Source organism: Dasypus novemcinctus, chromosome 12 (assembly GCF_030445035.2).
Source record: "Dasypus novemcinctus isolate mDasNov1 chromosome 12, mDasNov1.1.hap2, whole genome shotgun sequence".
Lineage (NCBI taxonomy): Eukaryota > Metazoa > Chordata > Mammalia > Cingulata > Dasypodidae > Dasypus > Dasypus novemcinctus.
The window spans coordinates 99234577-99250603 of record NC_080684.1 but is presented as its reverse complement, the minus strand read 5'-3'; the positions used below and the strand labels follow the sequence as shown (position 1 = coordinate 99250603).

Here is a 16027-nt window from a genome sequence, read left to right as displayed (position 1 = left end):
GGACACTGAGGGGGTCAATGGACTGATCACCTTTAAGTCCCAGGCCTGGGGTAAATGATGTGACCTCTCTGTGCCTCAAATGGGTTCACTGTAAAAATTAAGCTTCTGCAGAGGCCTGACGTGCAAGTGCCCAGGGGAGGGCAATGCAGGCCAGGAGGCAGGAAGGCCTGCGTTCCTTCCTTGGAGGCCCCTGGGAAAGAGAGACCATCAGGGAGAGACGCCACGGCCGCCAGCGGAGGCAGAAAGAGTGGCTCCCCTTCCAAGACAGAAAAAAAAAGGCTCTTCAGAGGCTGGGTGGAGGCCAGCGCGGGAGGGAGAGCAGGCGGCCAGGAGGCTGGCCTTGGGGACTGGAGGAGCCTCACCGCCTGGGCCCCCTGCGGGAGGGAAGCCTGGAGGCCCCGGGGAGAAAGGAGGAGCAGCTGGGGAAGGGGTGCTTCCCGGGAGGGTGAGCGCCAAGATGAAAACATCCTGGGAGGAGCCCAGGAAGGAAGAGGCCCAGGCCGCCCCTCCGCTCCCGCCTGCTGGCCCGCGCTGGCCTTCCTGGGGTCTTCCTCATGGGTTAAGGGTCTCTCGGCGCCCGGCGCTGTGCATGGGCATCGAATGGCCGACGAGACCCAGCTGCGGGGAGCTGGCATCTGGCCGGGCAGGAGGGGCAAGAGCACGGGTTCTGGGGCAGACCATCCGGGCCAGGGGAATGCCAGCTTGGCCAGTGACTCGCTGGGTGACCTTGGACGAGTGACGACCTCTCTGAGCCTCAGTTTCCTCATCTATAAAAGGGGGGGGGATGACAGCACCTAAACCACTAGTGCACTGAGAGGAGTGACTGAGAACAGCACCTCCCTGCAGAAGGCACCCCGAAATGCTCGACTGGCACTCAACAAGTGAAGCAGACCTTTAAGCCAACGAAAACCACGGTGAAGGCTGGGAGGGGACAGAGGGGGTCGGGGAAGGGGGCCTGGAAGCCCTGAATTTTGAGCTGAGACAAGCACCAGCCATGACCAGAATGGGGGGGCGTTCCAGGCAGAGGAACAGAAGGTGCAAAGGCCACAGGTGGGAGAGGGCTCTGCGTGGTGGGGACACAAAGGAGTGTGGCTGGGTAGTGACCAAGGGCCTGGGGCTAGAGAGGTGCCCAGGACCGGGGAGGGCCGAGGGAGGGAGCCAGGGCGACACCCAGCAGCTCCACGATAATCGGGTAGAGATGCACGTGAACTTGCCCTGTCCCTGCAGGCTGCTGGCTGCTTCAGCCCACTAGGACCAGGTCTCTTATGTCACAGAAATTTACAGGGGGAGAAATTGAGGCTCAGGCAAGGGAAGGAAATACTGCAAAGGACAGACAGCCAGTTCCTGGCAGCCTCTGGAAGCCAGGACTCTACGCCCATGTGAGCGGCCTCCATTTAGCCGCCATCTCCCCACCCCAAGTGCAGCCCCCAGAGGAGGGGAGGGACCGCAGGCTTCTGCCCCTCAGGCACTCGCTGCACATAGTAGGAAGACGGGGACCCCGCAGGACCCACTGTGTGCACTAACTAAATAGATGCCCTGAGTGAGCCCCCCAGCCCCCCGAGATCACTGCCCTGGTCCCGTGGTGGGTGAGTCCAGGGCAGTGAGGGACACACAGCAGCCGCCTGAGAGCCGGAATGAAATCAGAGCGAAATTCCACGCTGACCTCGTGGCTGAGGCCTCCGGGGGAAATGCATCCAACGAGCGGATCTGCCGCGCGGGCCCCAGAGGCCTGGGAACGGGGAGAGGATGGAGCGTGGGCACGGAAAGCCCTCCTTAGAATCCAATCCTGGGTCTTTTAAAACCAGATTCCAGGGGGCGCCGCTGCAGATCCAGGAGGAACTCCGGGCTCTCAAGCTCCTGGGTTCAGAGGCGCTGGGCAGTGAGAGCCCCCTGGCCGCTGCCCCCTTGCGGGCCCTCCTCACGCCCCAGCCAGCCACCCCAAAGCGCCTGCAGTGACACAGCCACAAGGCTGCTTGATGCCCGCGATTTTTTTCTTTATTTTGTCTCCTTTATTATTTTTCTTCCCCTCTCCTTCCCCTGCCCTGCTGTTTTTGCTGTCTGTGTCCATTCGCTTATGATCTTCTGTATCTATTTCTTTTTTTATCTTCTCATCTTCCTTCTCTAGGATTCACCGGAATTCGATCCTGGGGACCTCTGATGTGGAGAGGTTCCCTGTCTCCTGTGCCACCTCAGTTCCTGGTCTGAGCTGCGTTTCACCTTGACTCTCCCCTTCATCTCTCTTTTGTTGTGTCATCATCTTGCTGCGTGACTCACTTGTGCGGGCACTGGCTCACTGCGCAGGCACTCAGCTTGCCACATGGGCACTGGCTCACCAAACGGGCACGCACGTGGGTACTCAGCTTGCCATGCGGGCACTCGGTCCACTGCACAGTCACCCACATGGGCCCTCAGCTCACTATGTGGGCACTCGATCCACTGCACAGGCACCCACATGGGCACTCAGCTCACTGCGCGGGCACCCACACAGGCACTCAATCCACTGCACAGGCACCCACATGGGCACTCAGCTCACTATGCGGGCACTCAGTCCGCTGCACAGTCACCCACATGGGCGCTCAGCTCACTATGCGGGCACTCGATCCACTGCACAGGCGCCCACATGGGCACTCACCTCACCACACAGGCACCCACATGGGCCCTCGGCCCACCGCACAGGCACCCACATGGGCACTCACCTCACTATGCGGGCACTCAATCCACTGCACAGGCACCCACATGGGCACTCGGCTCGCCGCGCGGGCACCCACATGGGCACTCGGTCCACCGCACAGGCACCCACATGGGCACTCACCTCACCGCACAGGCACCCACATGGGCCCTCGGCCCACCGCACAGGCACCCACATGGGCACTCGGCCCACCGCACAGGCACCCACATGGGCACTCGGTCCACCGCACAGGCACCCACATGGGCACTCACCTCACCGCACAGGCACCCACATGGGCACTCGGCCCACCGCACAGGCACCCACATGGGCCCTCACCTCACCGCACAGGCACCCACGTGGGCCCTCGGTCCGCCGCACGGGCACCCACGTGGGCACTCGGCTTGCCGCACGGGCACCCACGTGGGCCCTCGGCTCGCCGCACGGGCACCCACGTGGGCACTCGGCTCGCCGCACGGGCACCCACGTGGGCCCTCGGTCCGCCGCACGGGCACCCACGTGGGCCCTCGGTCCGCCGCACGGGCACCCACGTGGGCACTCGGCCCGCCGCACGGGCACCCACGTGGGCCCTCGGCCCGCCGCACGGGCACCCACGTGGGCCCTCGGTCCGCCGCACGGGCACCCACGTGGGCACTCGGTCCGCCGCACGGGCACCCACGTGGGCACTCGGCTCGCCGCACGGGCACCCACGTGGGCCCTCGGTCCGCCGCACGGGCACCCACGTGGGCACTCGGCTCGCCGCACGGGCACCCACGTGGGCCCTCGGATTGCCGCACAGGCACCCACGTGGGCACTTGGATTGCCGCGCGGGCACTGGCTTGCCACGGAGGCACGCTTTCTCTTCTTCTTTTTCACCAGGAAGCCCCAGGAATCGAATCCAGATCCTCCCATACAGTAGGCAGCGGTCTTATCACTTGAACCATATCTGCTTTCCCCCAAGATGATTTTTCCACTAAAAAAAAACCCAACTTACTGAGCTGTCACACAAATAACATAAAATTAACCATTTTAAGATGAACAACTCGGCGTCATTTAGTCCATTCCCAATGTTGTACAACCACCACCTCCATCTAGTTCTTTTTTAAAAATTTATCCCCTCCCCCACCCATTCCCCCAGTTGTCTGCTCTCTGTGTCCATTCGCTGTGTGTTCCTCTGTGTCCACTTGCATTCTTGTCAGCAGCACCGGGAATCTCTCTGTTTTCGTTGCGTCATCTTGCTGCGTCAGCTCTCCTTGTGTGCTGCACTACTTCTGGGCAGGCTGCACTTTTTTTTGCGCGGGGTGGCTCTCCTTTCGGAGCTCACTCCTTGCGCATGGGGATCCCCTATGCGGGGGACACCCGAGGTGGCACGGCACTCCTTGCATGCATCAGCACTGCACATGGGCCAGCTCATGACACGGGTCAGGAGGCCCTGGGTTTGAACCCTATGTCGTAGGCGGACGCTCTATCCATTGAGCCAAATCCGCTTCCCTCCATCTAGTTCTAAAACATTTCTCTCCCTCCTCAGCAAAACCAGGTCCCCCTGCAGCAGTTTCTCCCCACTGCTTCCTCCCCCCAACGCCTGGCAACCACCAATCTGCTTTTTGTCCATTCTGGACATTTCACATAAATGGAATCACACACTATACGACCTTGCTGTCTGGCTTCTCTCACTCAGCAGAATGTTCTGCAGATTCCTCTGCCTTGGAGTACGTATCAGAACTCGTTCCTTTCCTTGGCTGATTAATAACATTCCATTGTGCGTCTGCAGCACTTTTTGTCCATCCACTCATCTGTTGGACACTGGGGCTCTTTGCACCTTTCGGCTACCTTGAAAAACGCTGCTACATACGCTCATGTCCAAGAAGCTCTTTGGGTCCGTTTTGCTTCTCTGGGTGGATATCTAGGAGTGGAACTGCAGGTTATATGGTAATTCTACATTTCACTTTCTTGAGGACCCACCAAACTGTTTCCCACAGTAGCTGAAACATTTTGCATTCCCACTAGCAGTGCACGAGGGTTCCAATTTCCCCCACATTCTCTCATGCCCCAGAATTTTACACCTACTGTTTCCACCTCCCAGAATGCCCTTCCCTGCCTCTTCCATCTTTCAAATGGGAGCAGACTCTTTCCGCCCTTCGAATCTCTGCCTGGATGTCGGGACTCCCAGCCGCCCTCTGGGACGCCCTCCTCAGCCTCCTCGCCGACCCTAGCACCTGCTCATGGGAGCCCCAGCAAGGGAGAGCCAGCCCACAACCTCCTTGGGGCCTGGCCGGCGGGAGGCTCCTGACAGAAACGTTCCACACACATTATCTCATTCAACCCTCGCTGTGGTGGCTTGAACCGTGGGCCCGTTTGGACACGTTCTTGGTCCTGTGCCCCTTGGCAGACAGGTGCTCTTGACGACGCCCCTGAGTTAGGTCCGGTGCCCCTGGATCGGGCTGGGCTTTCCTCCAGACGACTGGAGTCCTTCATCAGCAGAGCCAGAGTCAGGAGAGAGAGAAAAGCCACGGAAGAAGCCGGAAGTCGGCGGAACCCGGAGGAGAAAGAAGCCACCGTGTCATCGCCACACGACAGAAAAGCCAAGGGCCAGGGACTTCCCGGGAGCCAGCCCTGGGACGCCACAGGTTTTGGGAGAAAGCGTCGTCTTGCTGATGCCTCATTTCGGACTTCTCCTAATCTCAAAACTGTGCGCCAATTACTTCCCATTCCAAGACTTGTTTTAGCAGCCAGGAAACAGAGACAGTTGCCAAGCCCTCTGGAGGAAAAAGAAACCTAAAAACTCCCAGGAGGCAGGCTTATTCACCCCATCTCACAGACAGGGAAGCTGAGGCTCGGAGAAGCCCCTCGCTGGCCAGCCCCCAACAGGGCGCAGGCTCTCTGCCCGGCCCCTCGGGGTGTGGCAGGGCCCCCTGCAGGGCAAGGGTGAGGGGGGCTTCGGGGAGAGCCCCTGTTCTTCCCGCTGAGGAGGGGGTGGCAGGGGTCCCTGTTGCTCCCCTGGGAACTGCTCAGTGGCCTGACTTGAAACACCTTGAGGGGAAGTGGACGTGGCTCAACTGACAGAACATCTGACCAGGGTTCAATCCCCAGGGACTCCTGACCCATGTGGAGCTGGCCCACGTGCAGTGCTGCTGCGCGCAAGGAGTGCCATGCCACGCAGGGGTGTCCCCCGCATAGGGGAGCCCCATGCACAAGGAGTGCGCCCGTGAGGAAGGCTGCCGCGTGAAAAAAGCGCAGCCCGCCCAGGAGTGGCGCCGCACGCACAGGAGAGCTGACGCAGCAAGGTGACGCAACAAAAAAGAGAAGCAGTTTCCCAGTGCCACTGGATAATGCAAGGGGACGCAGAAGAACACACAGCGAATGGACAGAGAGGGCAGACAACGGTGGGGGGGGAAGGGGAGAGAAATAAAAAACAAATCTTTATAAAAATAAAAAAATTTAAAAATTTAAAAATGAAATGAAAAGAAACCCCTTGGGGCAAAGGCTGAGTCTTCCCCAGATAAGCCTGGAGGGAGAGGCTGCCTGGAACCTCCCGCTTCCTGCCTCCCCTCTCTGCAGCTTCCTGCCTCCCGTCTCTGCAGCACTGGCCACGTCACCACCTCACCACCGGGAGGGCCAGGGCCCCGGCTGGGCGGCTGGGAGGGGTCCCGGCCCTGCAGGCAGCCTGCCTGCTCCCCGGCTCTCCCCTCTCCCAGCCGTCTCGCCTCCTCGGAACTGCGCCCCACCGCCGCCAACGGAGCTCGCCCCAGGCCCTCCGTCGGCTGCGGGTGAAGTTCGACCCCCTAGGACAGCTCCGGGGCGCTCCTCTCTGGGCCGCTGCCTCGCCGCCAGCCTCTTGCGGCCTCCCCAGGGACCCCAGGTGGCTGCCACCCAGCTGGCAGGCCCCAAGCAGGGTTCACCCTTGATTCCTCTCCCTCCCGATCTTCTGCATCTGCTCCGTGGCCGAGCCTGCTGCTCAAGCTCCCTGGACATTTTCTCAAACCTCTCCACGTTGCCCACCTGGTCCAGGCCACTGTCAGCTCTCGTCCACTCCCAGCCCCACAATCGGCCCCTTCCATCACTCGAACGATCCCCTTAGACTTGACCCAAGTGGGGGCATGTCACACCCCTGCACTGAGACTCTGGACCATTCCTCATCTCACCCCACCCCTCCCCACAACCCCCAGGCCGCCTTCCTCTCAGACTCCTTTCATTTCCTACCACTCCGCTCTCTCTCTCCAGAGCTCGTTCCTGCCTCAGGGTCTTTGCACTGCTTGTTCTCCGGTTCAGGATACACTTTCCCTAGATCTCCCCTTCAACATCCAGGACTCATTATAAATGACGCCTCCTCAGAGAAGCCCTCCAGACCTGACACCTAGATCTACAATATCCTCCTCCTCCACTAACTCCATAGCCCAATACCCCATTTTATTCTGTTCGTAACGTTATTATGTACCATTTTTCCTATTTATTGGCCGAGGGGCTGGTCTCCCTCCCGCCACACCTAGGGGGAGGGCCGGGAAGAGCTTGGAGGGGTCTGGCAGCAAGGTGCCCGCCGGGCAGGGCCCAGGGACGCCCCCTCGGCGGCCCCTGCTCGCACAGCTCTGGCCACGGGGGGGCGCTCTTCCCGCCACGCGGCGGCCGAGTCATCATCTCCCTCTGAGCCGACCCGGCCTCCCCGCGCCCCCGCGCCCCGGCCTGCCTCCCGGCCCTGGGGACAGGCTGGCAAAGAGAGAGGCGGCGGCGCTTCCGAGGGATGAGTCAGGCCGCCGCGCCCCTCCTTCACCGCCCGGGGTCTGCCCCCCACCATCACGTGACGGTAACTGCCACAGCCAGCGCAGCGGCGCGTGACGGGCAGGGGCAGCCGTGAGCTTCGCCAGGAGCCTCCCCTGGGTCGCAGGGCGGGCAGGGCGGGGGCTCCCAGGACCCCCATTCGGCGGCCTTGGAGTGACCCGCTGGGGATTAGGCTCTAATCTTCCCACAAGCTGTCCCGGAGTGGGGTGGGGGTGGGGGGCGGGCCCTGCTGGGGTGCCTGGGCGAGCAGACCCCACCTCCGTCCGTGTGACCTGAAGGCTCCTCCTCTCTCCACGGACTGTCCCCATCTTCATCACTGGGGGGGGGAGCCTGGAGCCTCATGTTAAATGGGGAAACTGAGGCCCAGAGAGGGGCCGCTTGCCTGGCCCAGGGCCACACTGTCAGTGGCAGAGGCATCTGGACCCCCCCACACCAGGCCTTCCACCAGCAGGTCTGTCCACACCCCAGGGCCCACGGCCTCCGCCCCTTCTGGAGCAGGGCAGGAGGAGAGGGGAAGGCCCACGCCAATGGCAAAGTGCTGGGAGCACCGGGCACCCACCAGGCACACAGCCGGGGCCTCAGGGACTCGCTACGGCCCGGTGAGGTAGGCACCGCTATCCCGTAATACAAATGGGAAACTGAGGCTGCACAAGGTCTCTCAACTGGTGGGGAGGGCAGCCTCCGCCTCGAGGCCACCCACTGCCCTGCCAGTCCCCGCATGCCTGACATTGTTTGTTCTCCCTCTGCAGAAATTCCAGGACTTCAGAGGGATAATCCAATCACAGGCCCTGACTTGATTTCCAGAGAAGAAAGACACAAAGGGGGGAAATTCCCCCGTTTTCAGCGTTCTGACAGCCAACTTCAAAGAGTACAAGGGAAGCAGGGGGGGGAAAGCTCGCAGGCAATCCCGGAAGGCTTCCCAAGGGATCTGAGTTGGGCCTTGAAGGCTGGAGGAGACCTGATAGGAACGGCGGGTAGGAGGAGGAAGGCAGAGCAGTGCAGTTCTGTGCGTCCCCGCGGTGGAGCCCTTAGTAGATGTCAGGTACTGCCCTAGCCCTGGGGACACCACTGGTAACAAAGCAGGCCCCTGCCCAGCCATTCCTTCTGCCTGGGGCTCCCTCCTCTGGCTCCTTCCCTCAATCAAGTGTCACCTCTTCAACCCTGAGCCGAGTTAGGGCTCACGGCTCCGAGGCGCCTTGTGCTCACAAGCCCTAGTACCCAGCTCAACGCAGCCTTTTTAAACTGCGGTAACGTGGATGCAGAATTTCCCATCCTAACCGTTCCTAAGCACCTGTCTGGATTCCCCGGGGGACATCTGAATGCCCTGTTCCCCTGCAGAGCACTGGGAGACTGGCCGAGAGAGTAAGAACTGGCCGTGAGATGGGACACGAAGGCTCCAGGTGACCTTTCGCGGCAGGACAGTGAGATGGGGGAGGACGCCTGACCAGAGCGCACATGAGAAAAGGAAGGAAAACAAGACCGTGAGCGGACACCTCTCCGCAGGAGCAGAGAAGCGGGTCCGGGGAAGATTTCTTAGGAGGGGGAAGGTCAGCACACTGGTGAGCTGCTGGGAAGGCGCCAGGAGAGAGGGCGGAGGTGAGGGTGGGAGGAGTTCCTCGGCCTGCCAGGGGGCCGGGCCCAGTGCCCATGGACGGGCTGCCCTGGGCCACCAGAACGGGAGGGAGAGCCGAGGCGGTGGGTGGAGGGTGGGAGTTCACAAGAGACGGGGTTTTGCCGGGGGAGTGGATGATAACACAGCAGAAGAAGGGCTGGAATTGGGGGCAACGGAAATGAGAGACCAGGGTCTCTAGGCTGGAGAGGGGGAGGGACGGGGGAGGGCAGTGAGGATGGGCTCCATGCTCAGAGGTGCCGAGGTCCAGAGAGGCTGGAATCGGGTGGGCGAGAAAGAGAGCTGGAAGACAGGAGGGGTGGGGGCAGCCAGCAGGGAGGGGTGGGGGGCAGCCAGAGGGGAGGAGTGGGGGGCAGCCAGAGGGGAGAATGGTCCGGAAGCCAGCGGCGAGGGCCCCTGGACCGGGAGGGCCTAGAGGAGCCCGGCTTGTGGGGCTCCTGGAGGACGCCCTCCTAAGGAGCCTGGGTCTAAACCCGAGGGCCGGCCCCGCCCAATGGCTGCCCCTTCCCCGCCCCCCCAGCCCTGCTCCCCAGCAGGGTGGAGGGCAGCTGAGCAAAGCCCCACCCCCGGAGGGGAGGGCTTCCAGCCACCCCCAAAACAGCCGGGGCTGCCCTGCTGGGCGAGCCGTGGTCCTTGGCAGGGACAGTCCAAGAGCGTCCATCCTGGGACCTGTCGGGAGCAGGAAGGAGTTCTTTGATGGCGGAAGGCTGGGGACCCTGACCCAACGTGACTGACCCTTGCCTACTGAACAGATGGGGAAGTTGAGGCCCGAGAGTGCTGGGATCTTGCTCAAGTTACACAGCCTGCGCGGAGCGGGTCCAGGACTTGGCGCCAGGCCTCCCGAGCCCGCGGCGCTTCCTGACACTAGCTCTGCTTTCCCCAGACCCGGACAGCTGGTTCTTCCAGCCTGGGCGCCAGCGTGGCTCCCCCACCCGCCCTGCCATCTGCCTTCCCCCTTCCCCCCACAGGCACAGGCCTCACAGCCCTGCACGCAGGTCACGTGGGGCCTCCCACGTGGCCGGGGCCTCCCCGGGGCAGGGACCACGTCCTCACAGTGGGCCACGGGCGCCGAGCCTTGGTGACTTGTCTTTACGACCCACATTCTCACAGACCTACTTCCTTACAACACTTAGAATCCTCCCCAAACCTGGGCACCTCACTCTCATTTTCCTGAGGCTTAGAGAGGTGGGGATTTTCCAAGGCCCCACTCCTGAGGCCAAACCCCAGGCTCTGCCAGGCTCCCTCAGCTCCCACGCTGCCCTGGGCACAAGGCAGTGCCAGCATCTCCTGAAGGCCTCCTGCACGGATGACCCTGTCCGAGCCCCGAGAGACGACTGGCCAGGGTGGCTCACAGACAGAAAAAGTGACGAGGAGGAGTGCAATGCTGTCAGCAAGAACTGCCCAGGTAGGCCTGCCCGGCACTGGGAGAGGACAGGCTGGCTGGCGGCACACCTCCTGCCAGGAGCCCTCTCCAAGCCAGTCTCCTGGCAGCAGCCACGGGAGCTTCCAAAACACGCCTCTTCCAGCGTAAAATCCCTCTGGACCCCCGGTGGTTGCCCACTGCCCTCGGGAGGTCCAGCTCGTGCGTGCTTCGGCCAAGGCCCTCCCTGGGCCTATCCTGCCTGCCCCCAGCCTCAGGTCCCGGCACGCCCACCCAGATCTGCTCATGCCGCTCCTCTCGGCGGAGGAGAACCCAGCTCATGGGAAGTGGATTTGGCTCAACTAATAGAGCGTCCGCCTACCACATGGGAGGTCTGCGGTTCAAGCCCCGGGCCTCTTTGACCCGTGTGGAGCTGGCCCAAGTGCAGTGCTGATGCGCGCAAGGAGTGCCGTGCCACGCAGGGGTGTCCCCCATGTAGGGGAGCCCCACACGCAAGGAGTGCGCCCCCCAAGGAGAGCCGCCCTGCGTGAAAAAAGCTCAGCCTGCCCAGGAGTGGCACCGCACACACAGAGAGCTGATGCAGCAAGATGACACAACAAAAAGAGACACAGATTCCTGGTGCTGCTGACAAGAATGCAAGAGGACACAGAGGAACACACAGCGAGTGGACACAGAAAGCAGACAGTGGGGGGCAGGAGGGAGAAAAATAAATTAAAAAAAACGCAGCTCAGCATCCCCTTTCCCAGGAAGCCCTCCAGGGCCCTGGATTTCCTTCTAGGACAGTTCTGAGCTCCTGGACCCTGGCTGCTGGCTCAAGTCTCTCCTCGTCATTGGACTGAGAGCTTCCATGGGCAGCACTCAGGACGTGGCACTGAGTGGGGACCTGGCATTTGTGGAATGAATGAATGAACGAATGAATGCATGTCAGAGCTGGCCAGAGGCCCTGTGTCTCCCCGCTGGACCCCATCACCCAAAGCAGCGGCTCCAGGATTTCTCGATGGGGGAGGCTCGGACGTGGCCATCTGGTTGGGAGAGGCACAAGGTGCCTTGAAGCTGCTGCTTTGGGAAAGCAAGCTTAGCTATTACTTGTTCATCTGGATGACATAGGGGAAGGGGTTGTAAAGATGGGGTGTAAAGCCGCCTCCCCCAAGCCACCCACTGGTGCCCCTGCAACCGAATGCGGGACCCTGCAGATCGGGTTCAAATTGAGTCAGCTGCAGAAAAGCCACTTCTCCAGGCTGAGCTTTAGGTTTTTTCATCTGTAAATGGGAGGACTGATACAGTCAAAGGGCCCTTAGAGTCCAACCCTGAAAACGGCAACATTTCAAATGTTTTATTTTGCCAAGACAAGAGCATAAAAAGAAACAACCACTCATCTGCCAGCACTGATATTCTTTCCTCTTAGGTCATTTCAGCCCCCCCAAAAGTAAGATATAAATGCAAGTAAGAGGTGGTCCTTTAAATAAAATCAGTCGAGTTCATTGCTGTAATTCCATTTTCCCCATCTGTTCCAGATGCCTCCAGAACAAAGAAACGAGTCATGACAAGCTGCAGTCATGGACCAGCGACCCGGAACCTCTTACCCAGCCCAGCCTCCTCGTCCAGATGGGGAAACAGAGGCACGGGGGTAGGGGACACTTGCTGAAGGTCATAGCTGCCTGGGGCAGCCGGGAGTGGGAGCTGATCTCCTGGCCCCCATCTCCCCGGCCCCAAACCAGGTCAGAAGGCCGCAGCTGGTGCGTGCCCTGGACAGCTCCACTCAGCCATCCCTTCCTTGGCGCGGGGCAAGAGGAGTCCAAGTCAGAACCCGCCAGAGGGCTCGCCATCCCTCCCCACCTTAACCAACACTGTCTGGGAACACCACCTGCCAGGCTTGGCCTGGCCCAGCCCAGGGGCGGGCAGGCAGGACTTGAGAAGCCCCAGGCAGGAGACGGGCCGGTGGGAGTTCAGGCTTCAACTGTCCAGAGTTCCTGTTTGGACTGATGGACAAGCTCTGATGATGGGTGGTGGTGACAGCAGTAAAACACTGTGAATGTAATTAACAGCACTGAAATATGTATTTGAAGGTAGCAAAGAGGGGAAATACCAGGTGGTATATATTACTGGAATAAAAACTCAAAACAACATGATACTGTACAACACAGTGGACCCTAATATGGACCATCGACTATACTTAGTTCAATGACAAAAATGTGCTTTCATCAATCGTAACAAATGTACCACACTGATGCAAGATGTTAATAAGGGTGGTATATAGGAACCCTGAGTTTTATGCATGATTTTCCTATAAACCTACAACTTCTCTAGTTAGAGAGAGAGATGGGGCAGGCTCAAGGGCTCAGGCTGCGTGGATTCCAGGGTGGATCCAGGCTTAGCAAGGCCTAGAATTTCATGCAGCTTGGAGGTCCTCTTCAGGAAAAATAACAGAAAATTACGTGTATACATTGCCAGGGCTCTGGAGGCGGCCTGGCCACAGGAGGAGCCCTGGGCAGGGTGACAGATGATCCCAGTTTGCTCAGGACAGAGGGAGTCCCCGGGCCACGGGACTTAGGCTTTGTTAGCTCCACTGTCAATCCTGATGCCGCCCAGCCCATGGCGTGCAGAGGGAGCATGAGGGCACAGGCAGGCGGCTGACCACATCCTCTGCCTGCCCCAGCTGAAATGAAATGTCTCAGGGCACCGCGTATTTTTAAAAAGCCTGGAGGCGCAGCTGGAGCTTGGTGGTTGAGCACCTGCTTTACACACACATGGGCCTGAGTTCAATCCCCAGTCCCTCCTAAAGAAGAAAAAAAGCCTGGAAGCTGGCCTGGCTCCCTATTAAAGCAGCCCTTTCCAAGCAATGGCATCATGCGTGATTTTCATATTTTCCAATAATTAGAAGGTATGACTTTTATGATGGAAAAAAAAAAAAAACCCTACCTATTTTTAAAAGTCTCCATCGGCCTGTATCAGACACCTCTGCCCGCTGTCTCCCGGTGAGTGGGGCCAGGAGGTCATGCAGGGGGTTTGGGCATTGGGTGACCCTCATGACCTTTCCAATCCTCCAAGCCCAGGATTCTGCACTCTTCCCTCCCCCAGGGGAAGGCCGGTGCTTCGGAGACAGGAAGACTGGGGTTCGAATCCTCCACCTGCCACTTACACGCTCAGTAACCCTGGCTGTATCACTCGGCCCCTGTGGGCCCCAGCTGGGTCAATGGTCATGGGTGCGCATGGCACGTGGTGGGCTTCCCACCAGGCTTCCCTCTCCCTCCTTCCTCCTGGCACATCCTCTCCCACCCCGATGTTCACACAGAGAAACCCTCCGCATCGTCCAGGCCCAATTCCATGGCGCCATCTCCATGAAGCTGCTCTGGTTTCCACAGCTGGGACCCTCTCCTCCTCTCGTGGCCTCTGACCGCTTCTGCCCCGGGCTGCCGTTATTGGGGGCCCCTGGCTCTGTCCCCACTCAACTGTAAACTCCCTGGCATAAGGGCTGTGTCTGAGTCATGCTGCCTTCCCCTCGCAGCCCAGGAGACTCACTAAAGCTTGGCTCAAGGAAGACATCACAGCAGAAGTGACCCGGGCAGACAGCACCCTCACGCCCCCCTTGCAAAGCTTTACCCTCCCGGCCAGTGTCCCAGGGGCTGGCAAAAGGCAGGGGTGGACGGAGCCAGCCCCTGATCGGGCAGGGCCCCCCCAGGGCTCACCCCTTTGCCAGGGGCCTGGCAGGCCTCTGGGGAGCTGGAGACGGGCACAGATGGATGAATCCAGTGCCACAAACCCTCGTGGATGTGTCTGCCCTCAAAGAGCTCCCTCCTCGGGAAGGAAGGGTTTCAACGGGTGGCCCTTCCTGTGTCACCCTGTGGAGCTTTTAACGGTTTTAGACAAAGGAAAGGCAGCTTCTCCTCTCTCTGGGAGGCCAAAGATGAAGACTGCCCTACCCACCAGATGCCCACAAGGCTCTGAAGACCAGGGAGGGAGGGGCGCCTGCCCACCCAGAGCTCACCATTGGCCTAGGCACAGGCCCTTGCCCAGCAGACCCCAGCCTGGGCCCACGGGGCATGGGCCACCCAGGAAGCCCAGGCACCAGCCCCCCAGACCCCACCTGCCTTCTCTGCCTGAGGCGCTGCCCCGGCCACCGCAGGTACCCCAGCCACTGCAGGCCCTCCCTCCAGTGTCTCTGCCCCCATTCCCTGGCCCCCAGGCCTGACAGGGACCCCCACTGGGCCCTCTGCACTGGGGGCCCTGTTCTCCCGCAGGCTGGAGACCCAGGCGCCTCTCCGCTCTTACTGGACGGAGGGACCTTACCCAGACCCTCCCTCCTCCACCCCTGCGTCCAGGTGTAGGTAGGGAGTGGGGGTGGGGATTCACAGGTTCCTGAAAGGCCAGCGCCCGCGGGGGCCTCCAGCGAGCTCCTCTCACTCTCCCTACAAATCGAGAAATGGAGGCACGAAAAGAGAGGTTACGCTCCCCACCTCGGAAACGGTTTCCCGTGAACCTGTCTTGGGTGGTGCCCGGCCCAAGGTCACGCCGCGAAGGAGAGCGGCTCCGGGGGAGGACCCAGGTATCCGGCTCCCAGCGCGTCGCTCCCCACCTTCCCCGCGAAGCCAGAAAGCCCCGCTCCAGGCCTCGCCTCCTCCAAGGCCCTCGGCGGGGCCGCCGAGCCCCGGCCCACCCCCGCGAGACGGCCCCCGCGCGGACCCACTCCCCCAAAAGGCCACTGGAAACCCACGCTCCGTCCGCCGCGGGCCGCCCGGGGTGACGCGCGCAACCCGAGCCGCCAGCTGCCAGGCGCGGCCTGGAGGTCACGGCGATGGAGGGGGGCGCACGTACGGGGGCGCCGGGAAGCCCGGGCTCTGGAAGCTGGAACCCGCGCCCCCGGGGTGCGCCCGGACCCCCCGCTCCCCCGGCCCGGGGAGGGGAGGAAGGGCGGGCGCCCGCAGCCTCGGCAGGACGGCGCCGCCACCCGCTCCCGCGCCCCTGCCGGGGTCCGCTGGGGTCCGGGTGCGGACGCCGGCCCTTGCCCGCGCCCCCCGCCCGCGCCGGCCCCCCTGCCGGTCCTTACCCACGACACGACGCGCAGCAGAGTGTGCGGCTGCCGGAGCAGGGTGTGGGGGTCGAAGGCGCCCCCGGCCTTGCCGGCTCCGTACGCACCCCCTTCCATCGTGGCTGCACCCGCGCGGCGCGCCCCGCTCGGCGCGCGCCGCCGGCCCCTGCGCGTGCGCGGCACCCCCGCCCCCTCCCCGGCCGCCGCGGCCTGCGCTGCGCAGGGCTCCCGCCAGGGGGCGTCGCGCGGGGAGGGCGCGGCGCGCGGGGCGCCGGGGCGCGCGTGCGGCGACCCCCGGATGAGGTTGCGCTCCTGAAGGCTTTGCAAAGTCGCGGGCCGGGGCGAGCCCCAGGCAGCAGAGATGGGACGCGTCGGCGTTCCCCGCCCGCCCGCGCCGCCCGCGCCGCCCTGGCAGAGCGGGATCTGCGGGGCCGCCCTGCCCCTGGCCCGAGCCAGCTTCGTTATTTGTGTACGTGTTGCCGCCGCTCTGTCTCCCCCAAGCGCATCGGGAGAGCGGGGGCCGCGTGCGTCCCCCCCATCCGGCGCTGACAC

The 16027-nt window shown here is 61.9% G+C and overlaps 1 protein-coding gene and 1 long non-coding RNA gene across 5 annotated transcripts in view; one reads left to right on the top strand and one right to left on the bottom strand.

Moving 5' to 3' along the window:
- SYNGR1 (synaptogyrin 1) overlaps positions 1 to 15661 on the bottom strand; it is a 29300-nt gene extending 13639 nt beyond the window's left edge. Inside the window, exon 1 of one of the 3 annotated variants that reach the window (XM_058308824.1) lies at positions 15494 to 15661. In XM_058308824.1, the coding sequence (XP_058164807.1) occupies positions 15494 to 15592 (99 nt within the window). In that variant the 5' untranslated portion in view covers positions 15593 to 15661. The remainder of the gene's footprint in view (positions 1 to 15493) is intronic. The other 2 variants (XM_058308826.1, XM_058308827.2) reach the window with 2 other exon arrangements.
- On the top strand, positions 7660 to 12578 carry LOC111765186 (uncharacterized). 2 transcript variants are annotated; one of them, XR_009188366.2, is made up of 5 exons: positions 7661 to 8042; positions 8188 to 8480; positions 8777 to 8997; positions 9821 to 10473; positions 11964 to 12578. It is a non-coding gene; the product is annotated as an uncharacterized lncRNA (long non-coding RNA). The 2 variants fall into 2 exon arrangements; XR_009188365.2 differs by having other exon boundaries at positions 7660 to 8042; positions 8188 to 8997.
- Positions 15662 to 16027: the final 366 nt, after the last annotated feature.